This window comes from Heterodontus francisci, chromosome 6 (assembly GCF_036365525.1).
Source record: "Heterodontus francisci isolate sHetFra1 chromosome 6, sHetFra1.hap1, whole genome shotgun sequence".
In the NCBI taxonomy this organism is placed as follows: domain Eukaryota; kingdom Metazoa; phylum Chordata; class Chondrichthyes; order Heterodontiformes; family Heterodontidae; genus Heterodontus; species Heterodontus francisci.
The window spans coordinates 37,482,407-37,497,794 of record NC_090376.1 but is presented as its reverse complement, the minus strand read 5'-3'; the positions used below and the strand labels follow the sequence as shown (position 1 = coordinate 37,497,794).

General features: G+C 42.5%; 1 protein-coding gene across 6 annotated transcripts in view; it reads left to right on the top strand.

Annotated features, from left to right (window-relative positions):
- Positions 1–13,376, top strand: part of rfc3 (replication factor C (activator 1) 3) — a 42,790-nt gene extending 29,414 nt beyond the window's left edge. For all 6 annotated transcript variants that reach the window (XM_068032818.1, XM_068032817.1, XM_068032820.1 and 3 more), the window contains 4 exons: positions 1,014–1,150; positions 2,010–2,108; positions 10,287–10,356; positions 12,957–13,376. In XM_068032818.1, the coding sequence (XP_067888919.1) occupies positions 1,014–1,150; positions 2,010–2,108; positions 10,287–10,356; positions 12,957–13,148 (498 nt within the window). In that variant the 3' untranslated portion in view covers positions 13,149–13,376. The remainder of the gene's footprint in view (positions 1–1,013; positions 1,151–2,009; positions 2,109–10,286; positions 10,357–12,956) is intronic.
- Positions 13,377–15,388: the final 2,012 nt, after the last annotated feature.

The window sequence follows — 15,388 nt, the reverse complement described above, 5'->3', positions numbered from 1 at the left end:
CATTGGTGCCATAGTCTGAACTGCACTTCCTCAAGCTGTCATCACTCCCAGCCGTCTCCAAAGTTGATTATCAGTTTGAGAGTGGCATGCACTCAAGACCTCTGCATCTCCTGTCTCTTCCTATTTTTCCAGATGGCTACCTGTCGACTGTACTGAACTCTTACTGCCTGTGGAGTGACCACTGCCTGGAATGTACGATCCAGGAAACTGTCATCCTCCCTGATGCTCCACAGTGACTTCAGCTGCCCCTCAAGCTTGACAATCCTGAGTTCGAGCTCAAGCAGCTGGAGACATTTCCTGCACACATGGTCCCCCAAGACGCATGGTGTCCTGAAGTTCCCATATGGCGCAAAAATTGCAAAGAACACATCTCAGCTGTCCATCCATCTTTCTCTTTTTTTTATATAATCTGGTTAGGACCTGTATAAATTGATTTTAATTAATGCCTCTAGATCTGCTCTGTGTTCATACTCTTTTTTTTTTTATTTACTGGTATACTTATCCTGATTTGAAATTTTATTAAACTGAGCTGTAACTTTAATGCAGTACTTCATAGTTTCCCAGTCCTAGCTTAAACCACTGCTCTAGTTGAGAGAAAAAGTATGTGACTCTTCAACTAATCAACTACCTGCTGCCCTCTGACATCACTCCTTGCTTTTATTTTTGGGAAGCACTGTGGAAGGTCTATGCTCTTTTTTCCCCCCACTCTCTCCATTAAGCAATGCCACAGTCTTCAAAAATGAGAAGACTGTACCAAAGGTGGGTAATCATGTTAATATCCTTTGTATATTCCCATTATTTGCACTCCCCTTTAAATGCTTCAAATATATTTGTATTCCTGACAATTTAATAATAGCACCCTGCGACTGAAGTAGTGGTGATGTAAAATCTGAGCAACACTTTGCACAAATGCTGGCCTGAATAATGAAGTTGTAGTATTTTCTGTTTTGTAAAGTATGTCCAAGTTTTAAGGCAGTGTGCAAGAGTAACAATTGGAGCTTATTTGTTCCCAGATTTGTCATGTGCTAAGTGGAGTTTGCAAGAAAGAGGGTCTAATACTTCCTCAAGAACTGGCTCAGAAAATTGCAGAAAAATCCAATCGCAACCTTAGAAAAGCACTGCTTATGTGTGAAGCTTGCAGGGTTCAACAGTAAGTAACAAATAGTCATAGATACAGTACTGAAACAGGTCCTTCGGCCCACCGAGTCTGTGCTGACCAACAACCAGCCATTTATACTCATCCTACATTAACCCCATATTCCCTACCACATTCCCACCTCCCCTCAATTCTCCTACCACCTACCTACACTAGGGGCAATTTACAATGGCCAATTTACCTCGCAACCTGCAAGTCTTTGGCTGTGGGAGGAAACCGGATCACCCGGCGGAAACCCACGCGGTCACAGGGAGAACTTGCAAACTCTGCACAGGCAGTACCCAGAACCAAACCCGGGTCGCTGAAGCTGTGAGGCTGCGGTGCTAACCACTGTGCCGCCCATTAATGAGATTAATTTTTTTTTTGTCTAATGTATTCTTAGGTTATGGGCATTGCTGGCAACACCAGCATTTCAGTGTTCATCCCTTGTTGCCCTTGAAGTTGGTGATTTATTTAACTAAATTCAAATTCTAAAACTGCCATGATGGGATTTGAACTTCTGTTCTCAACGTTGTCCAGGCTTCTGAATTACTAGTCTAATAACGTAACTACTATGCCACCATATTCTTCGTACTGTACTTTGAGAATTCATGCACTTCGATATTTTCATCATTATACAAAGTAATTTGAAAATGTACAACAATGTAGATCAAATTTCAATCTTAAAATATAGAGGAAAGTGACATTAAATAGCAACTTAATTTTCAGAATCAAAATAGCAAAACTGAAAATTTGCAAATCTCCACTAGTTCCAGCTGCTATGCATTAGACCCGGAAAATAGAAGGGATCTATGCAGCAAGATAGCTAGATTGTCTTGGTTTTTCTTGACTTGTAAACATTTTTGTGCTTTAGATATCCATTTTCAGCCGATCAGGATGTTCCTGAGACAGACTGGGAAATATACCTCAGAGAAACTGCTAATGCTATTGTCAGCCAGCAAACACCACAAAGGTAAACGTCAAGGAATTTTCTTTTTCTGCTTACAAAATTGGAGGGAGTTATGCTTTTATTATTGGAACTCTTTTAACAGATTTTTGTCATGATGAAAATTACTTCCTCTCATCAAATTCTTTTTCAAAACTGAATATGATAGAGCTAATTGCCCATTCAGTCTGAGGCTCGATTTGGTATTTGAACTTTCTTCTAGGGGGACATTTCACTTACTCCAAGCTAGGCCTGTAAAGTCAGCAGTGGGAACATTACATATAATGAGACAAAAGAGGCAGAAATCATACTCTGGAAAGTTCCACACACCAGTTGATATGGAGGCTCATTAATGGGGTCAGAGAGGTTTGTACCCCAGTACGAAATAGTAGCAGTGAAAGTGAGTAAATGAAACTGTGTGGGGGAAACCGTCTAAGGTAGCCAAATGAGAGATTTAGGATGGTGGGGAAGTGTGGTGACCAGAATTGGGTTTTAAAGAGGATCTTAAAAAGGAGGACAAGTGTTATATGAAAGGGGAATTCTTAAGAGTGACAGCAATAGATCTGGGGGAGTGAAGCTATAGACAGTAAGTACTAATACGGCAGTTTTAAAATTTGAAGCATTGGCATCCTGGAGCCTATGTAAATCAATCAAGATGGGGGTAATGGGCAGCAGAATATGTCACAGGTTAGGATACTTGCAACAGTTTTCAATTGGTTGGTTTATAAAGGGTGAAGAATGGAAGTTTGTCCAGGAGAGCATTGGACTTGAGTTACACTCCCAGTTCTTTATACTGCCTCAACAGCAACAACTTGCATTTAGAACAGTGCCTTAAAGTAATGTCCTAAGGCACTCATAGGGACATATACAGACAAACATTGACACCAAGCTAAAGAAGGAGACATAAGGAAAGGTGGCCAAATGCTTGATCAAAAAGATAGGTTTTAAACAGTATCCTAAAGGAGGCGAGAAGGGTGAAGATGATTGAGGAGGGAATTCCAGAGCTAGGGGCCTTGAAAGCAGAAGGCACTCCTAAGAATGATGGGTTGTAGAAAGTGGAGGATGCACAAAAGACCAGTCTTTGATTAACTGAGCGTTCTCAGTTTTTGAAGATAACGGAGATAGAGAGGACTAAGGCCGTGGAGGAATTTGAATACAAGAGCTGGAATTTTAAAATTGAGGCATTGCTGGCTTGAGACGTAGGGCTGAATTTTACTGGCCCCCTGATATTGGGGGTCATGGCAGGGGGTCTGGAAAATGCCTCCAGGAGAGGCCTGTCATGGGCCTTGACGCGGGAAGGCGCGGCCCATATTGCTGGTGGTGGTGAGGCCTCGTGGCCGCGCCCCCACCCCCGCTGCTTGGTGGTGGCATCACAATTTAAATTTTAGTACATTAAAATTAATGACTTACCTGCTCCCGCAGGCCTTTCTACTGCAATATTCCGTCTATTGCCAGAACTCCCGCACCTTTGGATCTCTATCCGGAGATCCGATGCGCGGCACTGGTGGGGAGGGAGGGAGAAAGAGGTAAGTTTTCAGGGCAGTGGGGTGAAACCTTTTTGGTCTAGGGGATGGTGGGAAGGGGTAAAGTTCATGGTTTATAAGCATTGGCGAGGGGATGTTGGGATTGCAAGGTGTTTTTTTGGGGGGGGCAAGTAATTGTTTAATCATTGGGGTGGGAGAGGGGCTTGAAACTTTTTTAATTTAAATTTATATTGCCTATAACTTCAAAAATTCAAATGCAACGGAAGGGCTTGAAGCCCTTTTAAAAATGGCGCATGCGCAGTGACACCATCGTTGGTGATGGAGTGCCTACCCTGGCCATGTAAATGAGCCGCCGCGTATAATATCGCGGTGGCTCTGCGGAGTAAAACCGTCGTGTGCGGGCTGCCATCTTTTATGGCCAGCGGCAAAATAAAATTCAGGCCCCAATGTAGGCTGCTGAGCAACAGGGGTGATGGGTGAACAGTGCTTGGTGAGAGTTAGCGTATGGGTAGTATACAGTCTTGCCACCAATAGTGTGCTTGTACCCAATCCAGAATTCATTTCATTGGCATCTTAAATGTAGTTATTTTCTTAATCTTAGCAAGTAACAATAGGACAGACAGCATTAAATCATTTTAAAATATATTCCATTGACCTCTCGGAAAAATGTTATTTTGCCATGGTTGCTGTAATAAAAATCTATTTCCTTAAATTTTTGTTTACTACAAAGTAATTACAATTATAATGTAGGACACCACCAAGGTTAAAAAGAGTTTCTCAGTTTTGAGGTCCTGAGAAAGATTTAAGTTAAAGTAGGATAGTACGCAATGAGTATTGATTTCAATAAAATGGGATCATTTGGAGGAGAGAAAATATGTAGCACAGCATATTTAGAGCTTAGAAGAAACCAAAAAAGGTTCAGAGGACTACTGACCAATAAAGCTATGAGGGTAGAGGCTGGATGTGAGTGGAATTGCCAGTTGAACCAGAAGCTGGGAAATGCTAGATGGCCATCCCCCACACGTAGGAATAAAATTCAATGGAATTCAAATAGGAAAGAAACCGACGGGAGATGCCACAAGGTCAAGTGGCATAGTTAGGCCTGAAATATTAGATTAAAATGTAACTAACCCAGAATGTAAGGTAGCTTTTGGTTTAGAGTGCAACAGATGTGAAGAAACTCTTTGAAGAGTCCAGAAAATTAGTCATTTACAATACTGAAGGAGGCCATTCAGCCCATCGCGTCAGTGACCTCTCTCTGCAGAGAAATCCAGTTAGTCCCACTCCTCTGTTCCATCCCTGTAGCCCTGCAAGTTTATTTCCATCAAGTGCCCATTCCGTTTCCTTTTGAAATCATTGATTAACTCCACTTCCACCATCCTTGTATTAAAAAATATTCTTCCTCACGTTCCCCCGCATTTCTTGCCCAAAACCTTCAATCTGTGTCCACTCGCCCTTGTACCATCAGTTAAGGGGAACAGATTTTCCTTGTCTACCTTATCTAAGCCTGTCATAATCTTGTACACCTCTAGCAAATCCCCCCCTTAATCTCCTTTGTTTCAAGGAGACCAGCCCCAGCTTTTCCAACCTAACCTTGTAAATAAAATCCCTCATCCCTGGAATCATTCTGGTAAATCTCAAAGAACAAAGAAAATTACAGCACAGGAACAGGCCCTTCAGCCCTCCAAGCCTACGCCGATCCAAATCCTCTATCTAAACCTGTCGCCTATTTTCTAAGGGTCTGTATCTCTTTACTTCCTGCCCATTCATGTATCTGTCTAGATACATCTTAAAAGACGCTATCGTGCCCGCGTCTACCACCTCCGCTGGTAATGCGTTCCATGCACCCACCACCCTCTGTGTAAAGAACTTTCCACACATATCCCCCCTAAACTTTTCCCCTTTCACTTTGAACTCGTGTCCCCTTGTAATTGAATCCCCCACTCTGGGGAAAAAGCTTCTTGCTATCCACTCTGTCCATACCTCTCATGATTTTGTACACCTCAATCAGGTCCCCCCTCAACCTCCGTCTTTCTAATGAAAATAATCCTAATCTGCTCAACCTCTCTTCATAGCTAGCGCCCTCCATACCAGGCAACATCCTGGTGAACCTCCTCTGCACCCTCTCCAAAGCATCCACATCCTTTTGGTAATGTGGCGACCAGAACTGCACGCAGTATTCCAAATGTGGCCGAACCAAAGTCCTATACAACTGGAACATGACCTGCCAACTCTTGTACTCAATACCCCGTCCGATGAAGGAAAGCATGCCGTATGCCTTCTTGACCACTCTATTGACCTGCGTTGCCACCTTCAGGGAACAATGGACCTGAACACCCAAATCTCTCTGTACATCAATTTTCCCCAGGACTTTTCCATTTACTGTATAGTTCACTCTTGAATTGGATCTTCCAAAATGCATCACCTCGCATTTGCCCTGATTGAACTCCATCTGCCATTTCTCTGCCCAACTCTCCAGTCTATCTATATTCTGCTGTATTCTCTGACAGTCCCCTTCAGTATCTGCTACTCCACCAATCTTAGTGTCGTCTGCAAACTTGCTAATCAGACCACCTATACTTTCCTCCAAATTATTTATGTATATCACAAACAACAGTGGTCCCAGCACGGATCCCTGTGGAACACCACTGGTCACATGTCTCCATTTTGAGAAACTCCCTTCCACTGCTACTCTCTGTCTCCTGTTGCCCAGCCAGTTCTTTATCCATCTAGCTAGCACACCTTGGACCCCATGCGCCTTCACTTTCTCCATCAGCCTACCATGGGGAACCTTATCAAACGCCTTACTGAAGTCCATGTATATGACATCTACAGCCCTTCCCTCATCAATCAACTTTGTCACTTCCTCAAAGAATTCTATTAAGTTGGTAAGACATGACCTTCCCTGCACAAAACCATGTTGCCTATCACTGATAAGCCCATTTTCTTCCAAATGGGAATAGATCCTATCCCTCAGTATCTTCGCCAGCAGCTTCCCTACCACTGACGTCAGGCTCACCGGTCTATAATTACCTGGATTATCCCTGCTACCCTTCTTAAGCAAGGGGACAACATTAGCAATTCTCCAGTCCTCCGGGACCTCACCCGTGTTTAAGGATGTTGCAAAGATATCTGTTAAGGCCCCAACTATTTCCTCTCTCGCTTCCCACAGTAACCTGGGATAGATCCCATCCGGACCTGGGGACTTGTCCACCTTAATGCCTTTTAGAATACCCAACACTTCCTCCCTCCTTATGCCGACTTGAACTAGAGTAATCAAACATCTGTCCCTAACCTCAACATCCGTCATGTCCCTCTCCTCGGTGAATACCGATGCAAAGTACTCGTTTAGAATCTCACCCATTTTCTCTGACTCCACGCATAACTTTCCTCCTTTTGTCCTTGAGTGGGCCAATCCTTTCTCTAGTTACCCCCTTGCTCCTTATATATGAATAAAAGGCTTTGGGATTTTCCTTAACCCTGTTTGCTAAAGATCTCCTCTGCACACTCAAGGACCCTTGCATCCTTCCTAAAGTGTGGTGACCAGAAATGGGCGTAATACTCAATGCTGCATTAAAGAATGTTGAGGCCATCAAGATGTTCAGCCATTGCACTGCAAAAGGACTAGGCTGTGAGCATAAGCAGGGCGTGGGGGCATCAATCTGAAAAGAACTGATGAATGTAAAATGGGATCAATGAAAGGTTTTGTGACAATCATCCATTTTTCTTAACCAATGGGGAGAATCTTGTACTTGCCCATATTGAATTTTGTCTGCCACTAATTGACTCAATTGCAAATTTTTATTTGATTCCTTTTATTGGGCCCTGGTTGCTTTTTCTGTTTTGACAGTCCCCCTATCACACCAAAAAAACTTTGCCTCACCAAGGTTTTACATTTAATTCCTGCTTTCAACTCCATGAGCAGTCTTTCATGGAAACTGTTAATTTTCTTTTGAGATCTAAGTACCACATCATATGGTTTTCCACTGCCCTTGTGGGATGTCACTACTTCCAGAAAAAAAAAATCAGTAAGCTTCAACAAGCAACACTTCTAAAACATTGCTCCCTACTCTTTAGCAGTCTTCTGTCTCATGAGATGATGGTTGGCACCTTGTTGGTCAACTGTTAAACATTGTCTGGTGTGACTCGGGAGCCCCACTCTGGCATTGCAGTATTTGCTGTAGATGAAGACAGTGGCTGAGAAGATGCAGGATTTGTTGGCTTATGTTTTCTCTGGGCCCTCTTCTCGGCCAGCTGAGCTTTTTGTTTCTCCTTGCCTCTTCAGCCCCTCAGTCAGCTTCCAAAGAACACGGCTGTTGGCAATCATCTCCCAGTTGGCTGTGTCGATCCTTGTAATCTTCATATCATGCTTGCAGGTGTCTTTGTAGCAGAGATATGGATGTCTAGCAAGTTGTGACCCAGTGGCCAATTGACGGTACAGAAGCTGTGGTAGCTGCGTGTATTGAGAATGCTGTTGAGAGAGTTTTATGTCTGGTGATGATCAGGTCCAGCTGGTTAAATTATCAGAAATTTCTTCCAGTTAAATATGGGGGAAATTGAAGCAATTGTTTTTGGTGATCACTCCAAATTCCATTCCCTAGCTGCCTACTCCATTCCGCTCCCTGGCAACAGTCTGATTGCAACCTTGGTGTCACATTCGACCCCACGATGAACTTCTGATCTCCTATTCATGCCATCACTAAGACCACCTGGTTCCACCTCTGTAACATAGCTCATCTGCTGCTGAAACCCTCATTCATGCCTTTGTTACTCTAGACTTGACTATTCCGACACACACCTGCCTGGTCTCCCGCATTCTACTCTCCATAAACTTGGTCATCCAAAGCTTTGCTGCCCTTGTCTTAACTCGCACCAAGTCCTGTTCTCCAATCACCCCTGTGCTTGCTGACATACATTGGCTTCGAGTCAAGCAACATCTTGATTTTCAAATTCTCATCCTTGTTTTCAAATTACTCCATTGCATTGCCCCTCCCTATCTCTGTAATCTCCTTCAGTCCCACAACCCTGCAAGATATCTACCCTCCTCTAATTCTGGCCTATTGTGCATCCCTGATTTTATTGGCTCCACTATTGGTGGCTGCGCCTTCAGTTGCCTAGGTCCCAAGCTCCCTATATCACAGCACCTTGCCACCTCATTTTCCTCCTTTTAAGACATTCCTTAAAACCTCACTCTGACCAAGCTTTTGGTCATCTGGTCTAGGATCTCCTTTTGTAGCTCGTTGTCATATTTTGTTTTATAATGCTCCTGTGAAGTGCCTTGATATTTAATTATGTTAAAGGTGCTATATTTATGTAAGTTGCTGAAAGAAAGATGTGATTCAGAGAGGAAACAAATAAACAACTGAAAATGTTGTTAAATCTCCAACACAGTGGCGCAGTGGTTGGGGCGGCACAGTGGTTAGCACTGCAGCCTCACAGCTGCAGTGACCTTGGTTCAGTTCTGGGTACTGCCTGTGCGGAGTTTGCAAGTTCTCCCTGTGACCGTGTGGGTTTCCGCCGGGTGCTCCGGTTTCCTCCCACAGCCAAAGACTTGCAGGTTGATAGGTAAATTGCCCCTAGTGTAGGTAGGTGGTCGGAGAATGGTGGAGATGTGGTAGGGAATATGGGGTTAATGTAGGATTAGAATAAAATGGGTGGTTGTTGGTCGGCACAGACTCAGTGGGCCAAAGGTCCTGTTTCAGTGCTGCATCTCTAGCAAAAAAAAAAAAAATTTAAATCTGAAGGAATGTGAATTCCCACTTGTATAAGTTAAATTTCACTGCTGTTTGACAGTAATTAAAACTTCTTGCAACATTAACAATTCACATCTATTTGAACGGACAAGCCTTAACTTTTCTGATGTGTTTAGTGGGTAAGTACTGCACATTCATACCCTTACATGTATTTGAATGCCGAGTCTCGCGGCGAGGTACCCATATAACAGATGGTGGAGGAAACCAGCAAATCGGACAGAAACTTCCTGATTTTTGCATCTTACTGGGCACGTGCGGGGGTGACAAGCTCCTGTCCAATTTACTCTCCTACTGCAAAATCTGGGCTATTAACTGGTCATTTATCAAATTGCTGTTTCTGGAACTTTGTTGTGAAAATTGGTACTATTTGCCAATGTCACAACACTAACTCTCCTTCAAAAGTAATTCATGCTAATGAACAATAAGTTGGCTATCCTGAGGACATGAAAGATGCAATAATCTGTCAATTCTAATTTCCCTTCTTTTCCTTTTTTTTTTTTGGCAACCCCAACATTTATTGGATTCCTTTTGATTCATTCTATTTCCCCCCACTCCCAATCCCTGCATCAGAGAATCACATTTTGGTGTACATATTTTATGCAATGGTAAGGTGGTAGTTGAAATAATTGTACAAAACTTCATATACCGATGTATAAATATTCTAAACTTTAAATGTACATGTTTTATATTTGGCTGCTTCATTGTTAATAATTTTACAAATTAGACTGATCAAATTTGTATATAAATTTGCTTTATGTATATTTTTGTTGAGGCATTTTTGTAGTGGAATAACAAAGGAAATAGCGTTGCTTCCATTTGTCATAGCACATTGATTAGGCTGCACTCATCTAATTTGGCAAAACATAATTGGTGCTGATATGTTCTTTGGCCTGTAATACTAACGAGAGCTATTGTTTCATTGAATTTCTTGTGCAACATTGTTTGAGATGCCTGTGTCCCTTTTTAAGGCTGCTTGAAGTACGTGGCCGATTGTATGAGCTGCTGACTCACTGCATACCCCCTGAGATAATAATGAAGGTATGTTACTGTAGACCATTTAACTCTATTGTTCTGTCACACCATATGGAAACAAATGGACCAAAATAAGATTGTTGGGATAATTGAGCAACTTGGCCATCCTATAAAATTTAATTCTAGAGCGGTAGTACAATATGTGTGGGTGGGGAGGAAAGAGAGAATTAAGACCTTTTAAAGCGCTTTTACCCTGACTCAAATATTTCCTATTTGAACAGTTAAATTGAAATGCTGTGACTGTTATGTAAGAAAATGCACAAGTACATCACAGGCTGGATTTTATGGGCCCCCATAAAGCGGGAGTGGAGGTGGTGGTGGGGGGGGCGGGGGATCGCAGTAAGTGACAGAGCGCTCGTCGCTAAATGATTTTTGCTGGGGACGGGATAGACCGGCCTTCCTGCACAGAGACCAATTGAGACCTTTAATGGCCTATTAGCCAGAAAGGGTCTCTTTCTGCCGCCGCTGGGATCTAACCAGGGCAGGGGATGCTGCCGCCACGCAGGGAGGGCACCTTGTAAAACTAATGGGCCACCAATCCTTCCACCACCACCCCTCGGATGGGGCCTTCTGGGCTGGCTCTGGCGACCCCACCTCATTTAGCTACCCAAGGTCCAGGGTTGCATTCCTGGGCCTGTGTCCAAGGCCTCTGGTGAACCAGCAGTGGCCATTGCACCTAATGGCGCTGCTGGCCCTGTGATTGGGCAGCAGCTCTTCGAGGCTGGATCCCTATCTCTAAAGGGACGGGGATCCCAGTACTGGACACTTAGGCTTGAAAACGGAGGATCTCTTGGGGGCAGAGGGGTGGGTTGTGCATAATAAGGCTGAGGTGAGGTTTGTTCAGACTTTTCGACCTGGCACCAGGAGCCCCGTCTCCTCCAAAATCCAGCCCCACAAACAGCAAGACCAGTTGAGATCTTTGCTGTTGGCGGAGAAGGGCAGGACTCAAGAATAACTTCCTGCCGTGGGATTTTTAATGCCCATCTGAATCACAAGCATACCATTGGAACCATCGTTAAACATTACAACTGTAGAGCAACTGAGTCTGACGAGACCTGGGTATTAGCTTAGATTTGATGCATAAGTCATGGAATGGAGTTGAAACCATAACCACCTGGCTCAAGCAAGAAAGCTACCTGCTGAAACCAGCTTTATTAGTATACTAACATGTTGTTCTACAGAGTAATTGAAGGTAGATGCTAACCTACCGTTTCACACACAGCAAGTTGTTGATTTCTAGAAGCAAGCCGTTGTTTTACTGAGTTGTGGATGGAGGAAAGGGGGTGGGAAATGAAATTTTGATGCGTGTCAACTTTTTTACATTCTGGTGGCATAAACCGATCAGGAAATTTCTCAGTAATTTGGTCAGCGAATGATGTCAGGAAAATTCTAACTTGCAATTGGAGAATGAATAATGTAAAAAGAGATGAGACATTAATTTTATAATGATTTCAGTTCTGAGGTGCTATTTTTTCTTTAAAAAAAAAAGTAAATATTAAATGTGAAAATCCTTTAATAGTGCGATAGGATAGTAATAAAATTTTATCAAATTGAGTGTAATCTGTAGGTTAATGACCCTGACATTCAGTTGGCCAACTTTTTACTAGGTTTAGCAAGATCACACATTGCTACTCGACTGCTAATTAAATAGAGAATCATATATATTGTACAGCGTGCTACAAGGCATGAAAGGGTTGAGGTGGTGGCCTTAGCCATGTGAAAATTTTCTCTGCAGTGCAGTCGCTTATCTGTGGAAACAGCCACTACACAGGCTGCTGACCAAAAAGAAATGCTGAAATTAACGATCTGAAAAAGAACATTTTAAAAGTTATGTCTTTCAATCTTCTTCATTGGAGAATTTCTATAGGCCCCTTTTTAAATTGAGATTTCCTACATCAAAAAAAAATCTTGTCCACTGCATGTTTCGTACTGTGTTGATATAGAAAAATAAAGTAAATGCAAAGATTTTATTGCAAAATGGTGCAGTAGTTTGTGTGACACTATTTTGGCTGTATAATGGTGATCCAACAGCTATAGAATTGCTTCTTTAGTTTGAGCTAGTCTGTAATATACTGCAATGTTCCATTATTGAAGTGATGACTTTGAGGAATAGAGATATATTTGATAGAATTATGTAATGTGCAATTCTTTTGGGCCTCCTTATCTCGAGAGACAATGGATACGCGCCTGGAGGTGGTCAGTGGTTTGTGAAGCAGCGCCTGGAGTGGCTATAAAGGCCAATTCTGGAGTGACAGGCTCTTCCACAGGTGCTGCAGAGAAATTTGTTTGTTGGGGCTGTTGCACAGTTGGCAATAAGGATCATTAATAATGAATTTAAATGTTCCCATAGTATTTATGCCCAGCTAGCAAGTAGGGTGAAAAGGAAGAGTAAAATTGATTTGAAGTGGCACATTAGTCACTTGTTATGTTGCATATTCAACCAAGTCAGAAATATGGATTGTTTATCAAAGTTTGTCTGCAGAACAGTGTGATCTGATTTGGAATAATTCATATGCAATTTGTATTTGAGCAGTCTGAATGAACTGCTCACAGTAAATTGTAGTGATCTGTAAATTTTCAGATTCTGTTTAAACTTTCTGTTTCAGGGTCTCTTGTCAGAGTTGTTAAGCAACTGTGACGGTCTACTTAAAGGGGAGGTTGCACAGATGGCTGCCTATTATGAGCATCGTCTGCAGCTTGGCAACAAGGCCATTTATCACCTGGAAGCATTTGTGGCCAAGTTTATGGCTATTTACAAACAATTCATGGAAGATGGTTTGGAAGCTATGATGTTCTAATGAAATTTGTTTTATAAAGATGTTCTCTGACGGTTTTCAGTTTGGGGAGGATGTGACTAACTAACTGGATCAATCTCGTTGTACACTATGGAAAGTCAGCTAAAACTGAACTAAATAGTAGTCTGAATAAATCCAGTTTGCCTGCTTTGTTCCATTATAACAAAAATCTGATAAACCTGCTATAAATGATGTTGTCTGAATCCACAATAAACAGAATTCTAATGAAAAGCAGGCATATCTGTTTAGTGTGTTTTTTAATCTCATGATTTCAGAACTACAAATATTCACTTTGCTTGTGGAATCACTTCTTTTCCCAGATATTAGATGAAAAGGAAAGATTGGAAGAGGAAACATGCAGTATCGCATTCTCTGCCTAGTTTGAAAATATTTACATTGATTTCAAAAACACACGGCAAAATTTTGTTTCTAAAAAATGTTTTATTCTTTCGTGGGATGTGAGTGTCGCTGCCAAGGCCGGCATTTGTTGCTCTTCCCTAATTGTCCTTGAGAAGGTGGTGGTGGGCCGCTGCAGTCCATCTGGTGTAGGTACACCCATGGTGCTGTTAGAAAGGGAGTTCCAGGTTTTTAACCCAGTGACTGAAGAAACAGCAATACAGATCCAAGACAGGATGATGTGTCACTTGGAGGGGAACTTGCAGCTGGTGATGTTCCCATGTGTCTGCTGCCCTTGTCCTCAGTGGTAGAGGTTGAGGGTTTGGAAGGTGCTGTTGAAGGAAGCTTGGCAAGTTGCTGCAGTACATCTTGTATATGGCACATACTGATGTCACTGTGAGCCTGTAGTAGAGGGAATTAATGTTTTAAGTAGTTGGATGGGGTGCCGATCAAGCGGGCTGCTTTGTCCTAAATGGTGTCAAGCATCTTGAGTGTTGAGTTGCACTCATCCAGGCACATGGAGAATATTCCATTACACTCCTAACAGGTGCCTTGTAGATGGTGGACAGGCTTTGAGGGGGTCAGGAGGTGAGTTACTCCTTGCAGAATTCCCAGTCTCTGACCTGCTCTTGTAGCCACACTTTTTTATATGGTTGTTCCAGTTAAGTTTCTGGTCAATGGTAACTCCCAGGACGTTGAAGGGGGATTCTAAAATTAAGCTTAACCTTGAAAAAAATCTACTGGTATGTCAGTAACTAGGGTGGCGCAGTGGTTGGTACCGCAGCCTCACAGCTTCAGCAACCCGCGTTCGGTTCTGGGTACTGCCTGTGCAGAGTTTGCAAGTTCTCCCTGTGACCGCGTGGGTTTCCTCCGGGTGCTCCGGTTTCCTCCCACATGCCAAAGACTTGTGGGTTGATAAGTAAATTGGCCATTGTAAAAATTGCCCCTAGTGTAGGTAGGTGGTAGGAGAATTGAGGAAAAAAGTGGAGATGAGAGGGAAAATGGGATTAATGTAGGATTAGTATAAGTGGGTGGTTGATGGTCGGCGTGAACTCGGTGCGTCGAAGGGCCTGTTTCGGTGCTGTATCTCTCTGACTATCGTAATTATAAATGCAGTCGGCCACTGGAGACTCAGATTCTCATTCATTTGAAGTTGAACTGTTCCAAAGAATAATTATAAAAATTAGACATCTATCAAAATACGTTGTATTAACAGCCACTTGAAACATAAATGGTTCGTATTTTGTACTGAGAATGAGGCTCTAGTGGTTAATGAATATTGCAACAGTAATTAATGGTGAGCTCATATTTAATGTTGCATTTGCAACATTAATTTCTATATTGCCTATAACATAGACATGCATCCCAAGATGCTTCACAAAGGTGAAGGGGAAAAAAAAATCAGACTTATTTAAGGTTGGGTCCAAAAGTAGCTAAATCTGCAGATGAAACATGCACCAGCCCTGTCGAGGAAGAATGTGTAGAAATTCACTTTGACAAGTTTGTTTTCATGAATAGTTCATTATCATCTCTGTGGACATTTCAAAAGCCTTGAAAAGGCCTAATTCTATGCAGTTCTAAACATGTTGCTTTTGGATAGTCTTCTACCATAGCTATGTTTATGGCTTAAAATTGGAAAATGCTGGAAAAATCAAAAAATCAAGCAGCATTTGTGAAGAGAAATAGTTAATATTTCAGGTCAATGATCTGGCAAAAGGTCATTGACCTGAAACAATGGGCTGAATTTTTCTGAGGGTCAAATCATGGGTGGGTGGTGGGACCCTGGGGTGGCATTTTGCTGCTAGTAATGTTTAGGCTGGCTCCCGGACCACTGTCCAATAGAGGAT